The following is a 20,688-nucleotide window of genomic DNA, read 5'->3' on the forward strand; positions in this document are numbered from 1 at the left end:
TACCAAAGAAACAGCATGCTTAAATGTTCTTTTCAGCTCACACCTCAGATTTTGTGCCTCAGTAATGCTGGCACTGCTTGGTCATGCTGGTGAGTGAGTGATGCCTTGTTCTTGCTGCCAGCTTGGCTTTTGCACATGGATGGCAGAGCAGTGTGGGAGGGATGGTGGCCATCTCCCACTCCTGCCCCAACAAGCCTTGCTGTTGTTAGAAAAGTTTTCCCAATAATCAGCACCCATACTTTTGGCTACACCTTAAGGCCATTCCCCCTTGGTCTGGCCAGCATGGGAGAGAGTAGATTGCTCCCCTCATCTCCAGTGGCACTTTAGGAAGATGATTACTATGAGCCCAACACTCTTCCAACTTCTCTGAATTGGGAGCTCTGAGCTCCAGCATTGAGCTGCAGAGATGCTGTGAGGGACTATGACCCATGAAGCCAAAGCTGCTTGACCATCTCTGATTTTCTCATGTCATCTCTTGTGTGAACATTGAGGGACTGAAGGGGTGCAGGTAAGAGAGAAGGCTGTTGGGGGTCTATGTGATCCCTCGTCTGCTTTTCTACTGTTAGGTGTCTGCAGAAGGCTGTTTAGCCCATCACTGCTGCTCCAGCAGCTGGGGCATGGAAACCTGAGCTCAGGCTAACCTTTGGAATGAATGACAACAGTGGGAGAAGGTGCTGGGACCTCACAACGCTAATGAAGTTATTTTAATTACCTTTGGAAATGGTCCTTGCATGCAAACCCATGTGGGTTTGTGTCTTCAGGGACAGTATCCTGGGGAATGGAGGGAGTGTGTAGGGATGGGTAGGAAGGAGGAGAGTGGGTACACGCAGGAGGGGATGTGCCTCCACACCAGCAGTGGAACTTGGTGCCATGAAGTTCAGCAGGACCCAGGCTGTCTTCCTAACTGTCAAACAGGACAGCCCAAAGTGAAGATGGCTCCTCTTGGGTTAAATTGTAATTTCAGACACAATTCTCTTTGGACCCCTGAAAAATCTGTGCTCTGCTGTGAATTTATTCAGCTCTTGGCTGGTGTGCAGTGAGCTTGGTCCTCAGGCTCCTTCCTAACCAGATGATCAAGTGATCCCCCACTTTGTTTTATCCCATCAAGAGATTTTTAATGTTAGACTCAGGAGAGGGAGCATCATCTTGTGTTTATACAGCACCAAGTGATAAGTAGGTGCTCCCATAGTCCAGAAAATGCTGAAGTTAAGGAAGCAGCAGCTAAATGGGTCCACATTAATACAAGATTGTGCTTGCCTAATAGAGTTCTGCTGCTGAGACATTTCTACCAGCCAAAAAAGGTGATAAAGGTGGTTTCATTTGCCTGACCATTTTTAAAGCCCTGCACAACCAATGCTCTTGTCCCTGCTTCCCCCTCGGTTCTCCTTTAGGAAGGGTCAAGAAAAATTCCATCATCTTCCCCTCATTCTCTCCCCTTCCTGGATGTGATTTTTGTTCATTTTTTCCCAAACAACCCTTTTTCCAATGTTTTTCTTTTACGACTTCCCCAAATTAAAACATTCTTCATTATGGCTTAAATAGCATCCGCCACACACTGTGAGCTTGTTTCCTGCACACGAGTTGAGAGGTGGTGGGTCCCCCATCACCTTCAAGACAGGGGTACCACGAGCATCAGCTCAGTGCGGACCTTCCTTGCCCATCACCCAGATCCCTTCAGATGGGCCCCCTGTGCTCTGCCATCAGTGTAAAAAGGGGTGCATGTTGCTGGCAATGGGGAACACTGGTTTAGAGCCAGTGCCTATGAATGAGGCTTTTGACTACCTGGCAATTTTCATCACAGAGTCAAAAGAATCATTTGTTTTCTTTCACTTTTGGCTACCAAAATTGTTTTGTCTCAAAACAAAACAAAGGATTATTGGTTTTGGCTTCTGTAAGGTGAAAAATAAGTTTGGTTGATGAAAGGAGCTTGATTTAAGGGGGGCAAAAGTCAAACAAAAAATTGGGATAAATGAAAAAGAAATTCACCAAAGGTTTCATGCAATAAAGAAAACCCCCTAAGGTAAGGTTTCAAAAGCCAAATTAGGTATTAAGCCTCCTTTGTTTCACTGTCAAAAGTGATGAGGTCTGGTCTCGAATGGCATTTGCAAGCCAAAATGTGGCTGACGTTCCAGTAAGGCTCTGAGCTCCCCAAGCCCCCCGTCACTTCCTGAGGACATCTGAAAGCTTTACACCTGCTTTTTGCCTTGCAGGAACAGGGCTGAACCTGGGGCCCACTGAAGGGAGCAGCCAAGCTGCAGGAGACATCAACGGGACCAGGCTGCTGTTCACAGCCTCTTTTTGTGGATGGACACATCACCTCATGGCTGAGAGAAGAAAGAAAACAAAGCAATGCCAAAAGAAAAAATAGAACAAATCATGTTTCAGCACAACTAGTTGTTTTTTTTTTTGTATTTTTCCCCCCTCTCTACTGATATGTAAAAAAAATATATATTATATTATATTTTCCTTTTCTTAAATTATTTGTTTCAGCCTCAGTCCCAGCCAAAGTCCTGCCCCGTCATCTGGTAGAACTTCATGTTGAAGGGCCGGTAGAAGTCCCGCAGTCTCTGCACCACCTCCTGGTCTATGTCCGGGTGGGTCCTGCCTTTCGTCTTGCCCAGGCAGTGGGGTTTGCTGCTGCCTTCTGCCTTCTTCAGGCACGGGAAGCCCTTGGTTTTGTTGAAGTAGAAGTGTTTGTCGGTGATGATCCTCTTGAGGCCCAGAAAGTCCTGGACCCGGCCCAGCTCCCCCGCGGGGTCGCTGATGAGCCTCTCCCCGCTCACAAAGAGGATCTGCCCAATGGGGAAGTAGAGGAGCCAGTTCTCCAGGTGCTTGGCGTATATGCCAATCTGGATGGCGCTCCACGAGGTGTCGATCAGGCCCGTAGTCCTGTTTTTGAAGGTCAGGCTCTCAAAGGTGGGGATGTCGGGCTTCTTGGAGAGCGTCTGGGTGTAGTCCGAGATGGCTCTGGTCACAGGGTCCCGCACCACCACGATGAGCTTCGTGCCCTTGGACATGGAGGAGATGCGCGCCGGGGCCTCCTTGGTGACAAAGTAGCTGGGGGTCTTTTCCATGGTGATCTGCCCCTCCAGGGTCCTGGGCATGAGGTCCCTGAGAGAGGGGGAGAGAAGGACACGTTAGTGCTGAATGTCCCTTGGGGGAGCTGGTGGAGGCAGCGCTCCGAGATGTCCTGGGTACCAAGGGCAGGATGCTCCCAAGCCTCAGGTTTCCTTCCTCCTTGTGTGGGTTGTCAGGAGACCCATGGTGCTCTGATTCAGGAAAGCACCTAAACACACTCCTGACTCCCCACTTCCTCTAACTGCCTGTTGAATTAGACCTAAGTCCCTTTTGCCTATTCAAGGCCTCTAAGGGGCTTCTTGAGAGGGATCCCACCTCCCTTCTTGCAGTGGCACTGTAAGAACACAGCACATCTCTGCAATCCTAATGCCCTGCCCCTTTAAATTCCTCCCTGCCCACACTGGGGTTTCCTGCACATTGGCTTAAATTCCCTGGAATAACAGTGAATTTCTGAAGTAACAACACTCCCTTCCTGCAGGGCACGAGGGATTTTCAAGGGCTGGGATGCGAGACTCTATCTTTTGGTATTTTCAAGGTGGCAGCAAGTTGATGTCACATAAAAATGTGCAGTATCAGCCCCCTGACCTCAGCGATTTCCTTCTTCCACCCAAAGTAATCCTATACTCAGGCTGCTTTGGGAAACTCTCCCAGATTGGAGCGGGAAGGGGCTTGGGGCTTGGGTCAGGGTCCATCATGCTCCATGGTCCCTTTGAGAGTCAGTGCCCTCCTGGGCCAGGCATTGGGTATGATTTGCTAAAGGACTACAGGATTTGGACACAGGATAACCTGAGCTCCTCCATGTTAAACAAGGCAAGCCAGGAAGGTGTAGGAGCCACAGGAGCAGCCGTTTGCCTGCTCCTCCTGGGTGCTCCCAGCTCCAATCCTTGCCTGCCACACCACATCCCATGCCCTCGCATTCCCATCACCCCATGTATCATTCCAAGATAGGAGCCAGCACTTGCACTAACCCACACCATCATCATCTGTTTATACACAACCCCTTCATCCCTCCTTCTGTGCTCTCTGCAGAGTTTTCCTCTCTGCAGCTCACTCTCCTTCCAATGGTCCGGTCCTTCCCAGGGGGAATGGGAGATGGATGGGAGGTGGCTGCAGGTTCACCGCTGTGCCACCGGCAGTTCTCATGGCAACTGAGTCTCGAGGAGCAGGGACCTGCATCCCCCCATGCCCTGACCCCTTGTCTTTGACCCCGCCGTGGTTGCAGCACCGTGTGTGTGATGAACGGCTCCCCGCCTGCCTCATTGTTACCGTCCTGCAGCAGCAACATCTGGTTTGCAAACCTGTGCAATATGCCAGCAAAATTAAACTCATCTATCAAAAAAAGCAACAATGAAAAGCCAACAACGGCTAAAAAACACCAATAATAACCAAACCCCAGGCTGAGACGTTATGTTACAAATGAGGCAGCAAAGATTGACCCGTCCTAAAGCAATTCTATTTGCAACCACATTAGAGAGAGGCTGAGCAAAGACATGGATCTTTGCTGAGACTTTCTGGGGGAAACTCCATGAATTTGGGACATTCAGGCTGGAGAAGGAACGAACTGAGTGGTATGAGAGAGCTCTCGTGCATCCTGAGGGATGTGAAGACATGAAGGCAATCACTGCTGCCACTAAGAGCAGCCTTTGCTGAGCAGGCACACTATTCTAGGAATTTGCCATCACCTGATGCTTCCAAAAGTAGAAATGGTTCAGAAACAGGCTGGGCAGCTCCATGGCGGATGAAATAAATTGGAGGCAATGGAATGTGAGAGTCCCCGAGCTGTTCCAGCTGACTGCTGTTTGTGCTGTGATAAGTGTTGAAATCTCCGCTGTGTCTTCCCATGGAGGAGATTAACCCCTTTCGTGGCAAAGCTGCAACACAAAAGCTTTCTTCAGCACCCAGGAATGAGCACGCAGCTCCTCTGCCAGGGCTGACAGGCAGGGACACGCCAGGAGCCACGGGGAATGTGCTACCACAGCTTTTGGGAGATTAATTAATTACAAAGGGCATCTTTCATGGACACAAACAGTTGCCTGGAGGCCTCCTCGGACTAATGGCATCTGGGTTTTATTGCAAAAAAGCCACTTGAAAAGACAAGAACCACAAAAATGTTTTTGGCAAGAGCAGCCACCAGTGAGCCCTGCCAGAATAAATGCATTCTGTTATTTTAATTTTAGTAGAGCTCGGAGCTTTATTTAATTACTTAATAGGGGAGGAAGACTTTCCTCAAAGGGAGCATTTCGGCTATGTGTGCATATTCATAGTTGGCCTTTTCCAGGTCCATACTTCCGAGCAGTGGTGTCTGAAATGGTCATTCCTGTGTCTGGCCAAAGCCCCTGGAGGTAGCTCATGGGGCGGCTGCTCTTGTGGGGGGGTTGTGGCCCCTTCCCCATCCCATTGGACTTCACAGGCCTTCACTTTGGTAATGGAACAGTTGCATTTGTGTTCCCTCGGAGCTGCTGCAGCAAATCCTCCAGCACCCAGTGGGAGAGGTGCAGCTGCAGGGCTGGAGGGCTGGGCTGGGGGTGATGCTGTACAAGGGCTGAGCACTGGGATACAGGATCCAGTGATGCGCATGGGGCTTCTCTGGGGTTTCCTGATGCCAGTCCTTGACATCAGCTTGTTAGGACATCCCAGTAACACGCTCCCAACCCTCAGACACTCCTGCTGCGGGAACCAATCTTTATTATGGCTTTTATATCTCTTTATGAACTGTAATGATGCCTTTAAAAAGCTTGACTTGAAGTTTCCCAGGGCAAGCAGGGTGCAAGCTTGACCCCTGCCCTGGAGATGAGAATCCAAGAAACACCACCTGATCTCAAGTCTCTCTTCTTAACAACTGTGGGGAAGAAGCATCACTTTCTGTCACAGAACCAGAGTAACAAGGCAGGCTCCCCTCTTACAAGCCTGAGCACCCTGTGCTTCTGGAAATGCAGCTTGGAGGAACAGACGCAATGCTGTGTGATGCTGGTGTTTGCCAGCAGCCCATGCTGGGTACCCACCAGGGGCCAGGAAATGGGTTAAACCAGCTGGTTGGCCTCGGCTGACCCATGCTGCTGTCCCACCAACTCGAAGCAGCAAGGAAAGCTGGTGCTTGGTGAGAAAACAAGAATTGGTTGTTCCAGAAACAAGATTTTGGGGAGGGGACAGCCTGTTTCATGTGGGAGGAGCAGCCCTGTGCTGCTGTTTCCCATAGAGGTCATTAGATCCAGAACACTGGAGGTAAGTTTGCTGTTTGAAGCCCATCTGCTGCTTTGCTCCCAGCTGGACCAAACCATGTCCTGCCCACGACCTCCTGGGCTCCTTGGCAGCATGCGAGGCATTAAAAGCAGCTGTGGATGGACTTGCTGAAAACCTTTCCCACATAAATCTAGTCCAGATCTCTTTGGAAGGGAGGCTGACATCGGCAGATAAGGGCAACTCTTTAGCAGCCCTTGTGCCATCGCAACCCAGAGCGATAAATAAAGCTGTTGTGATTACAGTGATCAGCCGCACGTGCTCTCTGGCCTCCAGTAAATCCTGCCCCTATTGTGTGCTAAAGGCAGGACTTGTCTCCTCTTAACCCCAGGAGGTGAGTTCGCTCTCCCCAGCAGTCCTAGTATGACTTCTAAAAACTAACCAGCCTGTCAGAGCCCAGGTATCCAGGTATGGATGGAGCGAAATGATCATCCAGAACAAGGGGCGCCAAGGCTGATGCCATGAAGAAGTGTCAACCCAGGGTGAGCACTCCCCTGTGTTGAAGCAGCACCTCAGCTGCAGGGTCTTGTTCACCCTTCTCTGAGTGCATGGCCAGGTCTACTTCCTGCAGCAGCAAAGTGAGTTTGTGCACTGCCTGAAATGGCAATTGCAGTACAACCAAGGAGGATGCTGGTTTGGACCAGCACTGGGGTTTGCAGCGTGCAGCAACACAGCTCCTCGGTGCTGGAGCAGGAAACAACCCAGAATGAGCAGCAAAGGAGAATGATTCCAGCAAACAGCCTGAAAGTGCAAAGCTCCATCAACCAAGTCCTGAGATTCAGAAAACTCGCATCTGGGGCATCTGCATGGCAGTGGCAACCTGGGGATGCTGTTGGTGTCCCTGGACCCTCCCCAGATTGCTCCTGGGCCAGCTTGGTGCTCTCCTACCCACCTGCAGCAGCAGCGGTGAAGGAGGAGCTGTCGCTGCTCCCTTCTCCAGCACACTGATGTTTACCCTTATCTTTGGCCACATTCCCGCTGACCTGGCCGCAGCCCCAAAGGGACAGGCAGGCTGGGAGCTATCTGCTGGATAAAGGATGGGAATGAAGCAGGAATGTGAAGCCGGGGTTTCGCACAGCCTGTTTACACAGAGCTGGGCTTTCCCGAATGTGCTGCTGACTTCAGCTATCAGGATCTTTCCATTACACAGCCTGCAAGTTGCAGCGGGGTGATGGCACACAGCAGAAGCAGAAGGGCATTGCTTCCCTCCATGCATCCCAAAACACATTCCCTGCACGGCCTGGGCTGAGGGCACCTTGCTCCAGCCTCCAGCTGCTTCTTCCATCTTTGCCACTAACTTGAGCTACTGGTCCGAGCAGTGGGATGCACACAAAGAAATGGTGTGGAAGGAAAACTCCCAAGCAGATATTGGGAGCGTCCAAGGAGCCTCCGTGTTTCCGTGGCTCAAGATGGAAACATGGAGGGTCCTTTAATTAATGTGATATCCATTAACATCACATTAATGAATGTGATAACAAACACCTTAGAGCAAGCTTCAAAGACCAAAAAACTGCCCCCTGTTACTTTTTGCCCTGCTCAGCTTAAACCAGCCACAGGTTGGTTTTGCTCCACATTCAATGGCTGGGATTTGGAGCAGCAGTGGTGGGAAAGGAAGTCTCTTGTGGTGGCAAGTGCTGTTTTCAAGGAAGTGCCACTGAAGAGGTCATCACAGGAAAAACTCTATCAAAGACATGCTGCTCCTTCTGAAGAGCTCAATAATAGAGCTCTGCAATCAGCTGCAGGATCCTGGGTTCCACGGAAGAGCCTTTCTGGCAAGGAAGCACCAAATCTGCTTCCAGAAACGTACCATGGGATCAGAGGGAGGATCGGACATTCTCCCCCCATCAAACACACTACCCCTCATCCTGCCTTTACACCACGTGGTTAAAGATTAACAATTATCTGGGTTTGTATATGGGAGGAAGAAGAAGAGGAGAAAAATACATCTCTGGGAGCCAGCAGTGTCCAAGACTTGAGGGAAACCCCCTCCATCAACCACCCGAAAAGCCAGGTGGCACCGAGCTGGGCACTGGCACTCTAGTGCCCTTCAGTCCTACTTTGACAGCGTGTTCTGCCCCTCACTCGTGTGCTGCCTTCTGTGTGTCAAGTATTCAGTGACTGGCATGATGGGCCCACAAGGATGCTGGAGAGAGACTCTTCGTCAGGGACTGTAGTGATAGGAAAAGGAGTGATGGGTTTAAACTGAAACAGGGGAAGTTCAGGTTAGATATGAGGAAGAAGTTCTTCCCTGTGAGGGTGCTGAGGCACTGGCACAGGTTGCCCAGAGAAGTGGTGAACGCTCCATCCCTAGCAGTGTTCAGGTTGGACAGAGCCTTGGGTGACACGGTCTAGTGTGAGGTGTCCCTGGCCATGGCAGGGGGTTGGAACTGGATGATCTTAAGGTCCTTTCCAACTCAAACCATTCTGTGATTCTATGATTCTATGGTGGATGCTACAGCAGGGCTGGGAGAGCAGAGCAGAGAGGGAAAATGAACTGTCTGAGGGGGCTTATTTCACCTCTCACTTCTGTATAGCAATGCTGCCAGAATTCCTGTCTCCAGGAAGGGGCCAGACACCACGGTGACAGGCATGGAACACAGCAGTTCTGGGGAGAAACATGAAGCTATAGGGAAACTGAGGCACAGCAAGCACTCTGACTATGCAGCCTTGCACCCCCAAAGCAATGTGCATTGCACCCTGCAGCCACCAGCAAGTTGGCTTCTCCTCCCCTCTGTGTTTCTCTTTTTCTTCCAAATCTCTTAAAGTAGTGATTCTCAACAGGAATTTGTAGTAAAACTCAAAACCTGCTAACACAAACACTCACCTGTCCCTCACCATTGAGCCCACACTCCCAGAACTGCCATTACAGCGTGCACAGGAGATGTTTGAGAAGAAAGATGCTCTGGCAAAAGTGATAACTTGATGCAACCAGTAGTGTGTTTGTATATATGAATTAAAATATGCTGCCTAAAGAGATGAGTGTGTCCCTCCTGTGAGGCTGGTTTCTCAGCCCAGGGGCTGTGCTGCCCTGGCAGCTCTGCATTTGCTTTGATGAGCTGTGAGGGCACGCTGGAGTTAATTGAACCTCCTGCTTTGCCTTCTTTTAGATGCATTTCAGGACACTGGCAAAAAATGTAAAGAAAAAACCTCCAAGCAAAGCTGTGGGACTGAGGAAGCTGGAAGGAGAGTGGCAAAAGATCAGAGAGGTCTGGAGGGAGAAAGGAAAATCACTCATTGTTTTGCTGGATGTAAAATCAAATCCAGCTGATGCTAAAGGACAGTCTTGCCATTGGTTTTAATGGAGGAGGGATTGGGTTGAGGTTGGAGCAAAGTAAGAGGCAGCAATAGCCCTGGGAGAGGACAACCGTGCTGCTGTAAATGGTCCCTGGGTTATTTGCTCCCTGGAGATGTGCTGAGGAGCCTCCTCACACCTCGGTGTGCTCCCTGTGCCCGCCTCAGCAAGGTCCCTCCCAGGACACAGGCTTTTTACTATCCCAACACTCCAGGGGGGTTTAAGAAATCAAAGCATACATGAGAACAGTGCTGGGATGAACGGGCAGCTCTTGAAGCACATGGTGGGTATCGTTACTTTTAGGCACATAGAAAACACCTGAAAGCACAGCTCTGGTGGTGGGCACAGCCCAGAGCACGGTCCCTGCTGGGTGCTGCAGCACAGCCCTGGCCACAGGCATTGCTTAGGGGATAAACGTGGCACAGTGTTAACATGCCACCTTCCCACATCTTCCCACCTTCTTCTGCCGCAAAGCGTCTCTCCTCTCCTCATCTCTCCAAATCCAACTGCTCTGTGCTTGCTGCTGGCACCCAGTCAGCAGCATCGGGAGCTCCCGAGCTCGTCCTTACGGCGGATACTGGCGTTTATTTGAGCAAGTCTGGGTATTTATGTATCTCATTACATCTGCAGCCGGCAGCATCTGTTTCCACGCTGTATCTGTCAAGCAGCATCTTATCAGCGGAGCTGCCTTCCCGTCCCTCCCTCCTCTCCTTCCAGTTCAGCTCCCTCTCAAGTTTAGGAGATGGCTGACAGCCCGACATGGGATTCAGGCAGCACCCGTGGTGCAAACCTTCACCTAACTGCAGCCCACAGGGACCCCCATGTTACTCCGTTCCCATTCAAACCCCCTGCAGCAACCAAAGCCTCAAATCCAGCTGTCCCAGCCCCAAAGCAGGGTCTGTCCAGGGCAGGGTGAGACAGAAGGACGAGGCAGGCAGCTGCGCACATCCGGGCATCCATGCCATGCCCATCCTGGCAAAGGCACCTGTGAGTCCACCCAAGGGCTATGCCAGGCTCTTGGGGGGGTCCTCAGAAGATCCCATCCCTAACTGCACCCCAGCTGCAGCTCTGCTCCCTTGTGAGTTTAAACACTTCAGCATCTAAGGAAAACCACTCCAGAAACCTCCAAAACAGGCACTTGGACACTAAGCTCCAGTTCATGGGGGCAACGACCGCTGTCACCCCACCCTGAGGCCGCAGCCAGGAAGCCTCCTCCTTCCCGAGGGCTGGAAAACCCATCAAAGGAATGCTGCGGAGAAAGTGGCTTGTTTGCACGGGCCGTTGCTGATAACTCTGCAGGTGGATGCTCTCTTCCTGCATCTCGGGGACTTGACCTTGTTCCGGAAGCACAGGAACAATCCTGGCTGAGCCCCACGGACCACGCGCTGATGAGACCGAGCAGGAAGCAGAGGTGTCCCCAAGATAAGAGGCTCGTTCTGCCCCCGAGAGACCCCCACTATGAGCAGGCACATGTGTATCTTCACATTGGCTTCCCCATTGCTGGAGTGATGGGGCTATGGGTGATTTGAAGGGGCAGAGGGGCTGCACAGGGGTCTTTGCTCTCCAGCTGCCCTAGGCAAGGACATTGCACTAACCAGAGCTAATTACAGCCCTCACCCTAATTGCTCTGATTAATTACCAACAGGCAGAGCTGCTGCTAAGCAGGATCCCTGTGCTCACGCAGGCACCCAGTAGCCTCCTGGTTCCTGTGGAAGGTGATGCTAGTGACAAGAGGTGATGCTGCTGTCCCGGCATCCCGCAACTGGTCTGAGAGAAGGAATCCTGCTGAGAGGCTCCCGAAAAGCCACTGTGCTGGGAAGCACATCTGGGCATCTCCTGGAGACTGCCAGTGCCTAAGTGCTATTGACAGGCAGAAACTCTCTGATGCCATTAGCCATGCAAGCGATTGATTTTCTTTGCTGGAACAAGAAACTCACTGGGGCTGAGGCAATCATGGGTGGCACCGCTGCTTCCTCCAGGCTGACCAGCTGGGCTTTGGGAGTTGTTTTCTTTCCAATGGCTAAAAAGCCAAGTCATCGTGGAGCATTTCTGCATCCATCTGGGAGGATGCTGGGTCCTGCACTGCTGGTAAATCCCTGCTGTCTGCCTACCAGAAGCAGATGCATTACTCCAGAGCCATTGGCCGTAGCCACCTACTTTCTCTGCTGGGGTTGGAGATGGTTTCATCAGCCACCTCTGCGGCTGAGGAGTCCTGCAGTGCTTCCCTGTCAGCCTGGCCACGAGCCTGCTATTCATCCCAGCCCTGGAACCCCTCTGAAGGCACCCCCAGCAGCTTTAGTGAGTACAGTTTTTGGGTATACCACGCACTGGGGAGCACATATCCTGCCCTTCCCCCTCAGACTTGCACCCAGTGCTCATCACCTCCAACAGTGGCCACATGCATTTTTGACCCCCCTGTTTTTACATCTCAGTGGCCTCTCCAGCACCAGGCACCTTCCCCTGCGAGAGCTTAACCCCAGCTTGGTCGGGGCTCCAAGCATAAGGCATGAGCTGTTTGGCAGATCTCTGCAGCACCAGCTAATTCTTACACGGAAACAAATCAGACCCACAGCGAGTTCATCATATTTCCAATGTAACCCCCAAATGAAAAGTGATTCCTCATTTCCCGGATGGATTTGCTTGGGTAAATTCAGACTTCTGGTGGCTGGTTCTGTTGGCCCTTTGGTGCTGTTTTTTATTGTAACTGTGATGCCTCTTAATGAAAATAGACACTACTTCTGCTCTTTTCTGCAGATGCCTCTATTATTCTGCAACCTGCTGATTCCCCTCTATCCCATATTACGCCAAAGAGGATTTCCAGCTGAGACAAATGGGCATGATCCTTTTACAGCTTTGCACCCTCCATTTCTCCCTTGCAAGGGCACAAAGCACAAATCAAGAGCTCCCAATCTCACTTCCACCGTGCATGGCAGCAAGACACTGCTGGAGTGGTGGCAGAGGACAGTCAGTGCATGGCTGGGAATGAATCCCATGAACCCAGCACTCACCCAACGCAGGGGTTTGCTGAAAAATGCATGCCTGTTTGCCCTCTGAACAGGGAGCTCACAACCTCCTTCCATCACACAGAAGGCTGAGGAAGAGTCACAGCCCTCATAGTGACTGGCACAGACTTCAACCTGGACCTCACCCTCCTCAGTTACATGTTAAAATACCCAGCCTGGGGACTCGCATCACGGTTCTGATTGTGCAGTGCATTTTTTGTTCTTATTAATGATGTGCCTGTATGGGCTGATCTTTATCCCCAGCTTGTATGTGACAGAGCAAGAGATGGCACATGCTCTGAACAGCTTAAAGACTGAGAGATGGGGATAAAAAGGGCATAAGGGACCCAGCATCTGATATAATTAAATCTCAAGCCCGTTCTTCCCTAAGGGCACCCCTGAAGTCTTACACATGTACATCCCCCCAAACATCCTCCCAGATGATGCCTTGGAGGGACCAGAGCTGCACTTCCCCGACCTGGACCCAGGTGAACCCTCTTGATGGGCTCAGCCTTGGAGTCCCAGGACAGAGGGGTTTATACTGACCAATAACCATCTCATGTCTCTCTCATGTGAGGATCTTCAAGACTGCACATTTCAGTCCTGACTAAGCAAATCATCTTAAAGAGGAAGGTTAAAGAACTGTTTGTTATTGGAAATGTCTCCCTCTCTAGGATTCATTTTTTGATAAATTAGCTTCAGCTTCATTACTTCATGATATATTTCCCTTGACATTTAATTATACTTACCCCAAACACATTAAGCCAATCAGTCTGAACAGCTTCTTATTAATATGCAAATTTCTCCTTTGAAAAGCCATGAATCTGTGAAAAATCTCTTTAAGGCTTCAATTAGGCCCATTTGGGAAGTTGGGAACCCTCTGAAACACCCTCCTGGTCCAAGGCTGGAAAGGATCGAGGGTGCCCGGACCCACAGACACTGACTGGTGGGTGGTTTTGGGATGGGAGAAGGGGCTGCTGCCATTCACTAAAGCATCTTCACTGCCCTGGAGCCATGAAGATGAGAGGTTGAATCCTGCAAATCAACAGTGTTGGCAGCTTATCCCCATCCCAGCTCTTCTCTGTGGGAGCTGATGCTTTTCCTCTCCACCAGCCCTGGAGATAGAGAGATTGTCCGCTGAGGACCACAAAGCCTTCTTGCTGCAGGGGAGCTTCATGGGGGAGCTGCAGGAGATGCAATGAGATCTCAGTCCACTTTCTAGCAAAACAAACAGGAATCCAGCTCCCCTGGCGCCATGGGCAAAGTGGACGTGATTTGCATTAGGCAAATAAATGGAACCACACAATTAACCATCTGCCCTGGAACAGATTTAGGTTTTGCTTTAAAGCATCACTTCCAGCCTCCCTCTGCTCTCGGATCCATCTGAACACCCTAGGATTTTCTACTCGGAAACCAACAGGGAATAAGTTCACTGAATCATTCCTATAAGCAACTGGAGAGAAACCTCAGCGTAGGTACTACAGCCTCAATGGCCTTTGGCCTCCTGGACGTGTTTCCTATGGATTACGTGACCGCAAAATGGCTTCGAAACTTTCCAGAAGCTCCAGTTCCCACCAAAAGCCTTTATTTGCTAAACTGAGATGATTTCCTGAGTGTCACAACATCTCCTTGAGAAAAAGTTGCCCGTTTCATCCTATTTCAAAAGAGCTTAAAAACAAATACGATTGGGTGTATTTTATTTGATTTAGACATTAAGATCGGAAATACATTGCAATCAGTGTACTATAGAAATAGTCCAATTTTGGAAAACAGCTCTCATGAGCCATAAAGAAACCCAATTTACTATGCACTGTAATAAAAATATCTCTTTTTAGCATATAAATCAAACCAAAGTGAACAGATAAAGAAAAATAAACTCACCATCCCCCTTTGGTTTTTGCCCAAGAGCACAGGCAAGCCCTAGGGAAGGGCTCTCCTGCCCTATATAAATATATGCAAGAGCAAATCTGTTAAAAATTGTAGCCACCACTTTGTTTTCTAAAGGTCCCAGTTTATCCTTCAGCAGAAGAAGGAGGGCTGGGGAGAGGTCGGCGAGAAACACAATCCTTTCCTGTATAAACAGTATAGCCCGCGCTGATTTTAAGTGCATCATCTGGTATATATTTTATGTGTGTATAGAGAGAGAGATGGAGATTTTTCAAGCCAGTCAGAGACATAAAGTGATCTTATATCATCTAAAACCAACAATCATAGTTGGACTTCTGGCAGTTTTCCTTGCAGTCATCCCTGCCACCCCCTGCCCCTTCCCCCACGGGCTGCTGGTGCGTGCTGCCGTCTGCCCCCATTATTTTTCACAAAGGCATATAAATCACTGTGGAAACTCTTATTATCTTATTTTCCCTCTGCTTCCCTCTTGTCTGTTTTGAGAAAAATTAATGCATTTGTCTCCAGAAGAATGTGCCGTCTCTATAATTCAGTTTTAAAACAAGCACAACTAGCAAATGGATAGACCTTGGTTAGGAGACTCATTTTTCATGCAAGTAATTGAACCCTTCCCTTCGATTTTTCCTTTGGGTGTTAAAGACAACTGATGCCTTCCTGGAATTTGCTGAGGTCTAAGAAAGGTGGAAAGACAGACAGCTGGACGGAAAAAGCAGAAGAAAGAAATAAAGAGGAGACAGAGAGAAGACAGAGAGAAAGGAAAAGAAAGAAGAAAAAGATGAACAGAAAAAAAGAACGAAGAAAGAGAAGAGAAAGAAAAGAGAGAAGGAAAGAAAGAAAAAGAAGGGAGAAAGGAAAAAAAGAAGGAAATGAAAAGGAAAGAAGAAGGAAAGTCTAAAGCACACCTCAAAGCATCATCTACCTCTGTAGAGGGAACTTTGGGGAGCCCCAGGAGAGCATTCCAGCTGGGATTTTCCCAATAGCCAGCAGTGCTTTGGTTTGGAAGGTTCCTCACCACCCAGGCTGGTGAGTAAAGCCATCTCCCTCATGCAGCCCAACAGTCTCTGCCGTAACCTGGCCTTGTGCCTCCCGCTCAGCCGCTTGCAAGCCTGAGGACTACCAGCCCTGTTATGTCCTTCAAGCACCCCAAGCCCCAGATGTGACATGGGGGGAAGTCCTCTCCACGGTTAATGCCAGGGGTTTCATCCTGGTTCCTCCTTCTGCATCTGAAACTCAGGGAATCAACACTGCTCCCTCCCCTACTGCTAATGGCACACCTGCTGCACAGCACCCACCACTGAATGGGAACACAAATCAACACAGTTCACACAAAGTCCCTCAGACAATGGTGTGTTTTCCCAAACTACAGAAATCAGAGCCAGCCTTAAAATATTCCCCATCCCTTGTGCTGTGGGGCTCCTGTGAAGAGCAAGAGGCTCCCTCTAAGAACAATATGTACAGCAAGGGCATTCAAAATTATGCTCAACCCAGCCACAGCCCCTGGATCGCATCCTGATCTCTTATCAGCTCCGAGACCCAATGCTTCACTCACGCAGAGGAAATCACGAATAATTCCAGAAGAGCCACAATCAAGTGAGCGCTCAGGCCAGCAAAGTCTATTGTTCCTTTGTCTCTCACTATATTATCTCTGTCCCCTGGGAGCTACATTATTGCCTGCAATATATAATGTGATTTGCTTGTTTTTCATGTCTGCCTCATTTTTCTTAGGCACAAACACAGGCGCACCGTCAGCCACACACACTCACCACAACGCACGTGTTCTTCCCATGGAAGAAGAGGAGAAGGATGGGAAATGGAGCTGGAGAGAAGGGAACAAAATGTTGTCTGGAAACTGGAAGGACACAGAAAACCACCGAATGAAGGTGATTCAGGAAAAAAAGGTGTTTCTCCATCCCTCCTTTGCTCCTGGGGAGAAATCCCACCACATCTCAGAGACCAAAAATCAGGACATAGTCACTGAAGGAACTAAAGCAGCTAAATTAAAGCAGCTGAAGATGGAAATAGGGAAATAATATTGGAAATGGGCAGCAGATGCAGCAGGCTGAGATGCACCCAGGGCACAGGGACACTCTTGTGTCCCTGCAGGTTAATGGACTGCCTGCCTGCAGGGTTTGTTGGGAGTGACGAAATGGGATTTCTCCCTTCTCTGAACAGATAAAAGGATCCAAGATGTTGTGGAGTCCTAAACAATTCAACAGAGATTATTAAGTTTTGGGAAATACTGCGACATGCCCTACACTGCTGGAGATGCTGCATGTGTATTTGTGTGTGTATGTATGCGTGAGAGCTTTATGAAAGAGCCAGCCACCTCAAAGGACCCCGCTTTTGAGAACAGAGGTTGTTTCTTAAATTATGCCGAGAAGTGACTTCTTTATATATCACTACCCATTTCCTCCTGCTGCCAGGCCAAAAAAGCCTCTATCTGTATTACAAAAAAGGGAGCCTGACCTCTAGCTATGATCTAAAATATATAGAATCACACAAGTTTACCCTTGCAGTCATTCTTCATCCTTCCTGTGCCAATTCTTTGTCCTTTTGCTAAATGAAACTTTAATGGCTGGGAAGGGCTCCCTGCTTTCATTCCTGGAGCAAAGCAGTCAAGTGCAAAGAGGGCAAAAGTCTCCAGAAAATGGAAAGCTTAAAAAGATCCTTCCTAACCTAATTTGCAAGCTCTGGGCAAGGCAGGGGCTAGCGCTGAAGGAACCTCGCTGAGCAATCACAACCCAGCCTCCTTCAGCCCTGCAGGCTAAGAAGGGCTTTTAGCCACAGCTCATGGGGTTGGCACATCAAGAGTTCTTTTCTGTGCTCAGCTATTCCACCTCCTCTCAGGGAATGAATCACTGTCTAACCTGGTGTCAGAGTCATCTGATATATTTCAGGACGTTTTAGTTGATAGCAGATCTAAATTTCATGAGTAGATTGTGCATATCTAGCTCAGGTCCGGCTCCTCCATTGGTTTGTACCATGTTCAGCTTCACGTCACTGCACTGCAGAGGCTGTTGCCTGGGCATTAGCGTGACATCAAGGTCTCCAGGAGTGAACCCAGCTCATTAATGTAAGAAAGAAAAGAGAGAAAAGTGCTCTCCAGAATATGAATAGATAGAATAAACCTAAACAATTAGTGAACTCAGCTTCCTAAGTCAACCTGAGTCATTTAGGTCCAGGCCAATAAACCCTCATCTTCCTCACTCAGCACCAAACTGGCATGTGATGGGGGTTTCAAATCATCTCCTGAAGATGACCCCCCCTGCTTCTCATTGTCCAGGGATGCTCTGCTTAGCAAAACCCACTCTCCTCCCCTCTTTGTTTCTCAGCATCCACAAAGAAGAGATAAACCCAGACTGATTGTGCTCCCTCTTTCACTGAAGAGAATGCAAAAAAATGCAGGAAAAAATGGCTAAGCCCACAGTGATACTCCAAACAGCAGCAGGGATTTCAAATCCATGCCGGCACCAAGGCCCACCGCAACAATTGGGCATCGCCCCAAGGTTGGGGCATGGGGTCTCACCTTGCAGGGCCCTCGGCATGGTATGACCTTTCCATTCCGATACAGAGACCACGGCAGGGCTTTGAAAAGGGATTCTGTGTCCTGGGAGACCAGGTCTCCCCAAAAAGCAGTGAGATGTCTGTTCTTAATCCACACTGGAAGGCCCAGACAGGACCCCTGGAGATGAAGATTTTGAAGTGTGATCAAAGAGACTCGTGGAGATAGCAAGGAGGATTAATGCTGCTGCAAAAGCACAGTGAAAGCTTCTTAGTTATTCCATTGGGGCTTTTTGCAAAGGGGCCTAAGGGAGTTAGGCACTTAAACCTTGCTTGGATCCTTTATTTAGCTTGAAAATCCTGCTCTGGAGTAGTGCAGAAGTGTGACCTCTGAAGCATTACTTTCCGAGCGTGTCTGCTTGAGGGAAAAGCTGAATTGATTCTGGCTGTGTTGGTGGCCTCCTGCAGCTGCTCCTGCTCTGTGGTGGAAACAGTTGAGGGTACAACGTACTTAAGGAAATAAATAAGGCACCAACAACACACTGAAACCACATGGGTTCAAGGGGAATCGCGAGAGCAGCTCCAGGTCCAATTCCTTCCACAGGGGTTAAAGCTGGACATAATGTGCTGGAAGATGCTACTTATGGCAGGCCCAGACTATGAGAGCGACCTCCAGCAGGGCGAGCAGCATCATGAGTCCTCTCCAATGGGATTCACCACAGTCTCCAAGAAAACTGCAGGAATCACTTATGAGTTTGGTTATTCTTCACTGTTCTGTCTTCCTGTATGTTTTATTTCCTCCATCACCAGCCTTTTACAGTTAAAAAAAGAAGACCCAGGGGGTTTTGTTCCCCAGATGGTTGCATGTTCATGGTGTCTTAATCATTCCCACCACCACTGCTAATGCTATCGAGGAGGGTTTACAGCTCCAGCAAAGCAACATGAGGAAGCCAGAAAAAAGGCACAAACAATAAACAAAGAACCTGTTCTCATGCAAATGTTCCCTACGACAATAACTATAATAATAATAATAGTTTAAAAAACGGGCAGATGAGAAATGCACACCATGGTCTGGCTGCAGTGAATGCTTCCCAAGCCTTCCTGCAGGGTCGCCTGGCTTTCATTTCATCTCCCCCATCACCACAAACTGGACAGGGAGCCCCATTCGCTGAGCCCCCGGCACAATGCAAACGGGTTTGGTATTGTTGGGAAACATGGCACACATGTGACGTGCTATTGTCCCTAATTTGATTAATGAAGCCATCACGCTAACAGGGCATTCCACACACCACCCCCCTTCCCAGCACCTTGCTACTAACCCACGCCAGGAACTTCCCATCAGAGCGTTAATTCCCCAGTACTTGCCTTTCCCAACCTTGTCAGGTAATTGTTTATGAAAAGATGAATGTATACAATAATACTGGGTGAAGGGAGCTGATGTATGTGGTGTTAATGAATGAAATAATCAGTTTGGTAATAACTGGCATGTGTATTTGTCAAAAGGGAACCAGCAGGACATTAGCATTCTGCAGCCACCGAACCTTTATCGCCTGGTCTTGTGTTTGACAACCGCCCCCAGATAGTCCATGAATAAAATACAGAGTAGTACCCAGACATAATTAAACTGCCAATGTGGATGTACCTAAATGAACTTGATATCTTAATGACAGTAGATAGCATGCGAATAATGAAGGCAGCATGAAAGGGATGTGCATAATGAACACAGACATCCCGGCTGTCGCTGAGGAGTTGCCCGTAGGGACCGGCCTTGCCAACAGCAGCTCCCAGACCCCCTCGTTAGCACACAGGGCATTGCCTGTGCTCCCACACATGGCCTGGGACCCGTGCCATGGCTCATCCACACTGGTATTAAGGACAGAGTGCTGTCCTCGTGGGAACAAGGGCTGGTGTCCTGCAGTGCTGACCAGGCTATGGAGATGGAGGATGGGGCTCTCAGTCCTGCTTGTTGGCACATCTCACCCTCCCTCCTCCAGAGATCCCTCCTTTGCCCCATCTCTCTGCACCTAACCCTCACTGGTCCCTTTGCATGTGCTCCTCCAGAGGCCTCTCGCACGCTGCTGTGCAGCCCAGAAGGTGATTTTAGGAGCACTTGATATGATTAAATTACCAGACACGGTCCTTTTTTATCTTTTTTCAATATGGAGATTGTTTTTCAGGGGAGAAGCCACTCCTTGGGGACAGGCTGCTCAGAGCATGGGTGACATGTCCTGAGATAACTCAGCAGCAGAGCCACAATCCCTCCTCATCCCCATCATGCACTGATGTCAAGCCAGATGCATCCTCTCCCAGCACCCATGGGTGCAATCCTGTCTCCAGAGGATGCTGGGCACCACCCCAGCTGTCCCTACAAAGTCACTCCAGCATTATGCTGCTGCTCCAGGGTGTTTGCTCCCAAAAGGCAGGCTCCAGCCTCCTCCTCACTGCCTTCAAACGCCACACCGCTCAGAAGGTAATTGCCACTTATTACTCTAATGGCTCCAATTTTAGCAGCAAATGAGCGATGTACAGTAAGTATCAGTCTTATTAAAGAAATAATAATGGGAAACTAGAGCACACGCTACAGGGAAGGAACACTCCCCCGTTACACAGGATACAGCCGTGCTGGTGTTTGACAGCAGCAGAGTCCCTCCCCGCCTGCTGCTCATAGAACTC

At 49.5% G+C, this 20,688-nt stretch overlaps 1 protein-coding gene across 1 annotated transcript in view; it reads right to left on the minus strand.

The window, feature by feature from the left end:
* Nucleotides 1-2,350: 2,350 nt before the first annotated feature.
* Nucleotides 2,351-20,688, minus strand: part of HS3ST3A1 (heparan sulfate-glucosamine 3-sulfotransferase 3A1) — a 32,745-nt gene continuing 14,407 nt past the window's right edge. Inside the window, exon 2 of the mRNA XM_030506531.1 lies at nt 2,351-3,111. Coding sequence (XP_030362391.1) covers nt 2,493-3,111 — 619 coding nt within the window. The 3' untranslated portion in view covers nt 2,351-2,492. The remainder of the gene's footprint in view (nt 3,112-20,688) is intronic.

The sequence above is a fragment of the Strigops habroptila genome, chromosome 14, assembly GCF_004027225.2.
Source record: "Strigops habroptila isolate Jane chromosome 14, bStrHab1.2.pri, whole genome shotgun sequence".
Lineage (NCBI taxonomy): Eukaryota > Metazoa > Chordata > Aves > Psittaciformes > Psittacidae > Strigops > Strigops habroptila.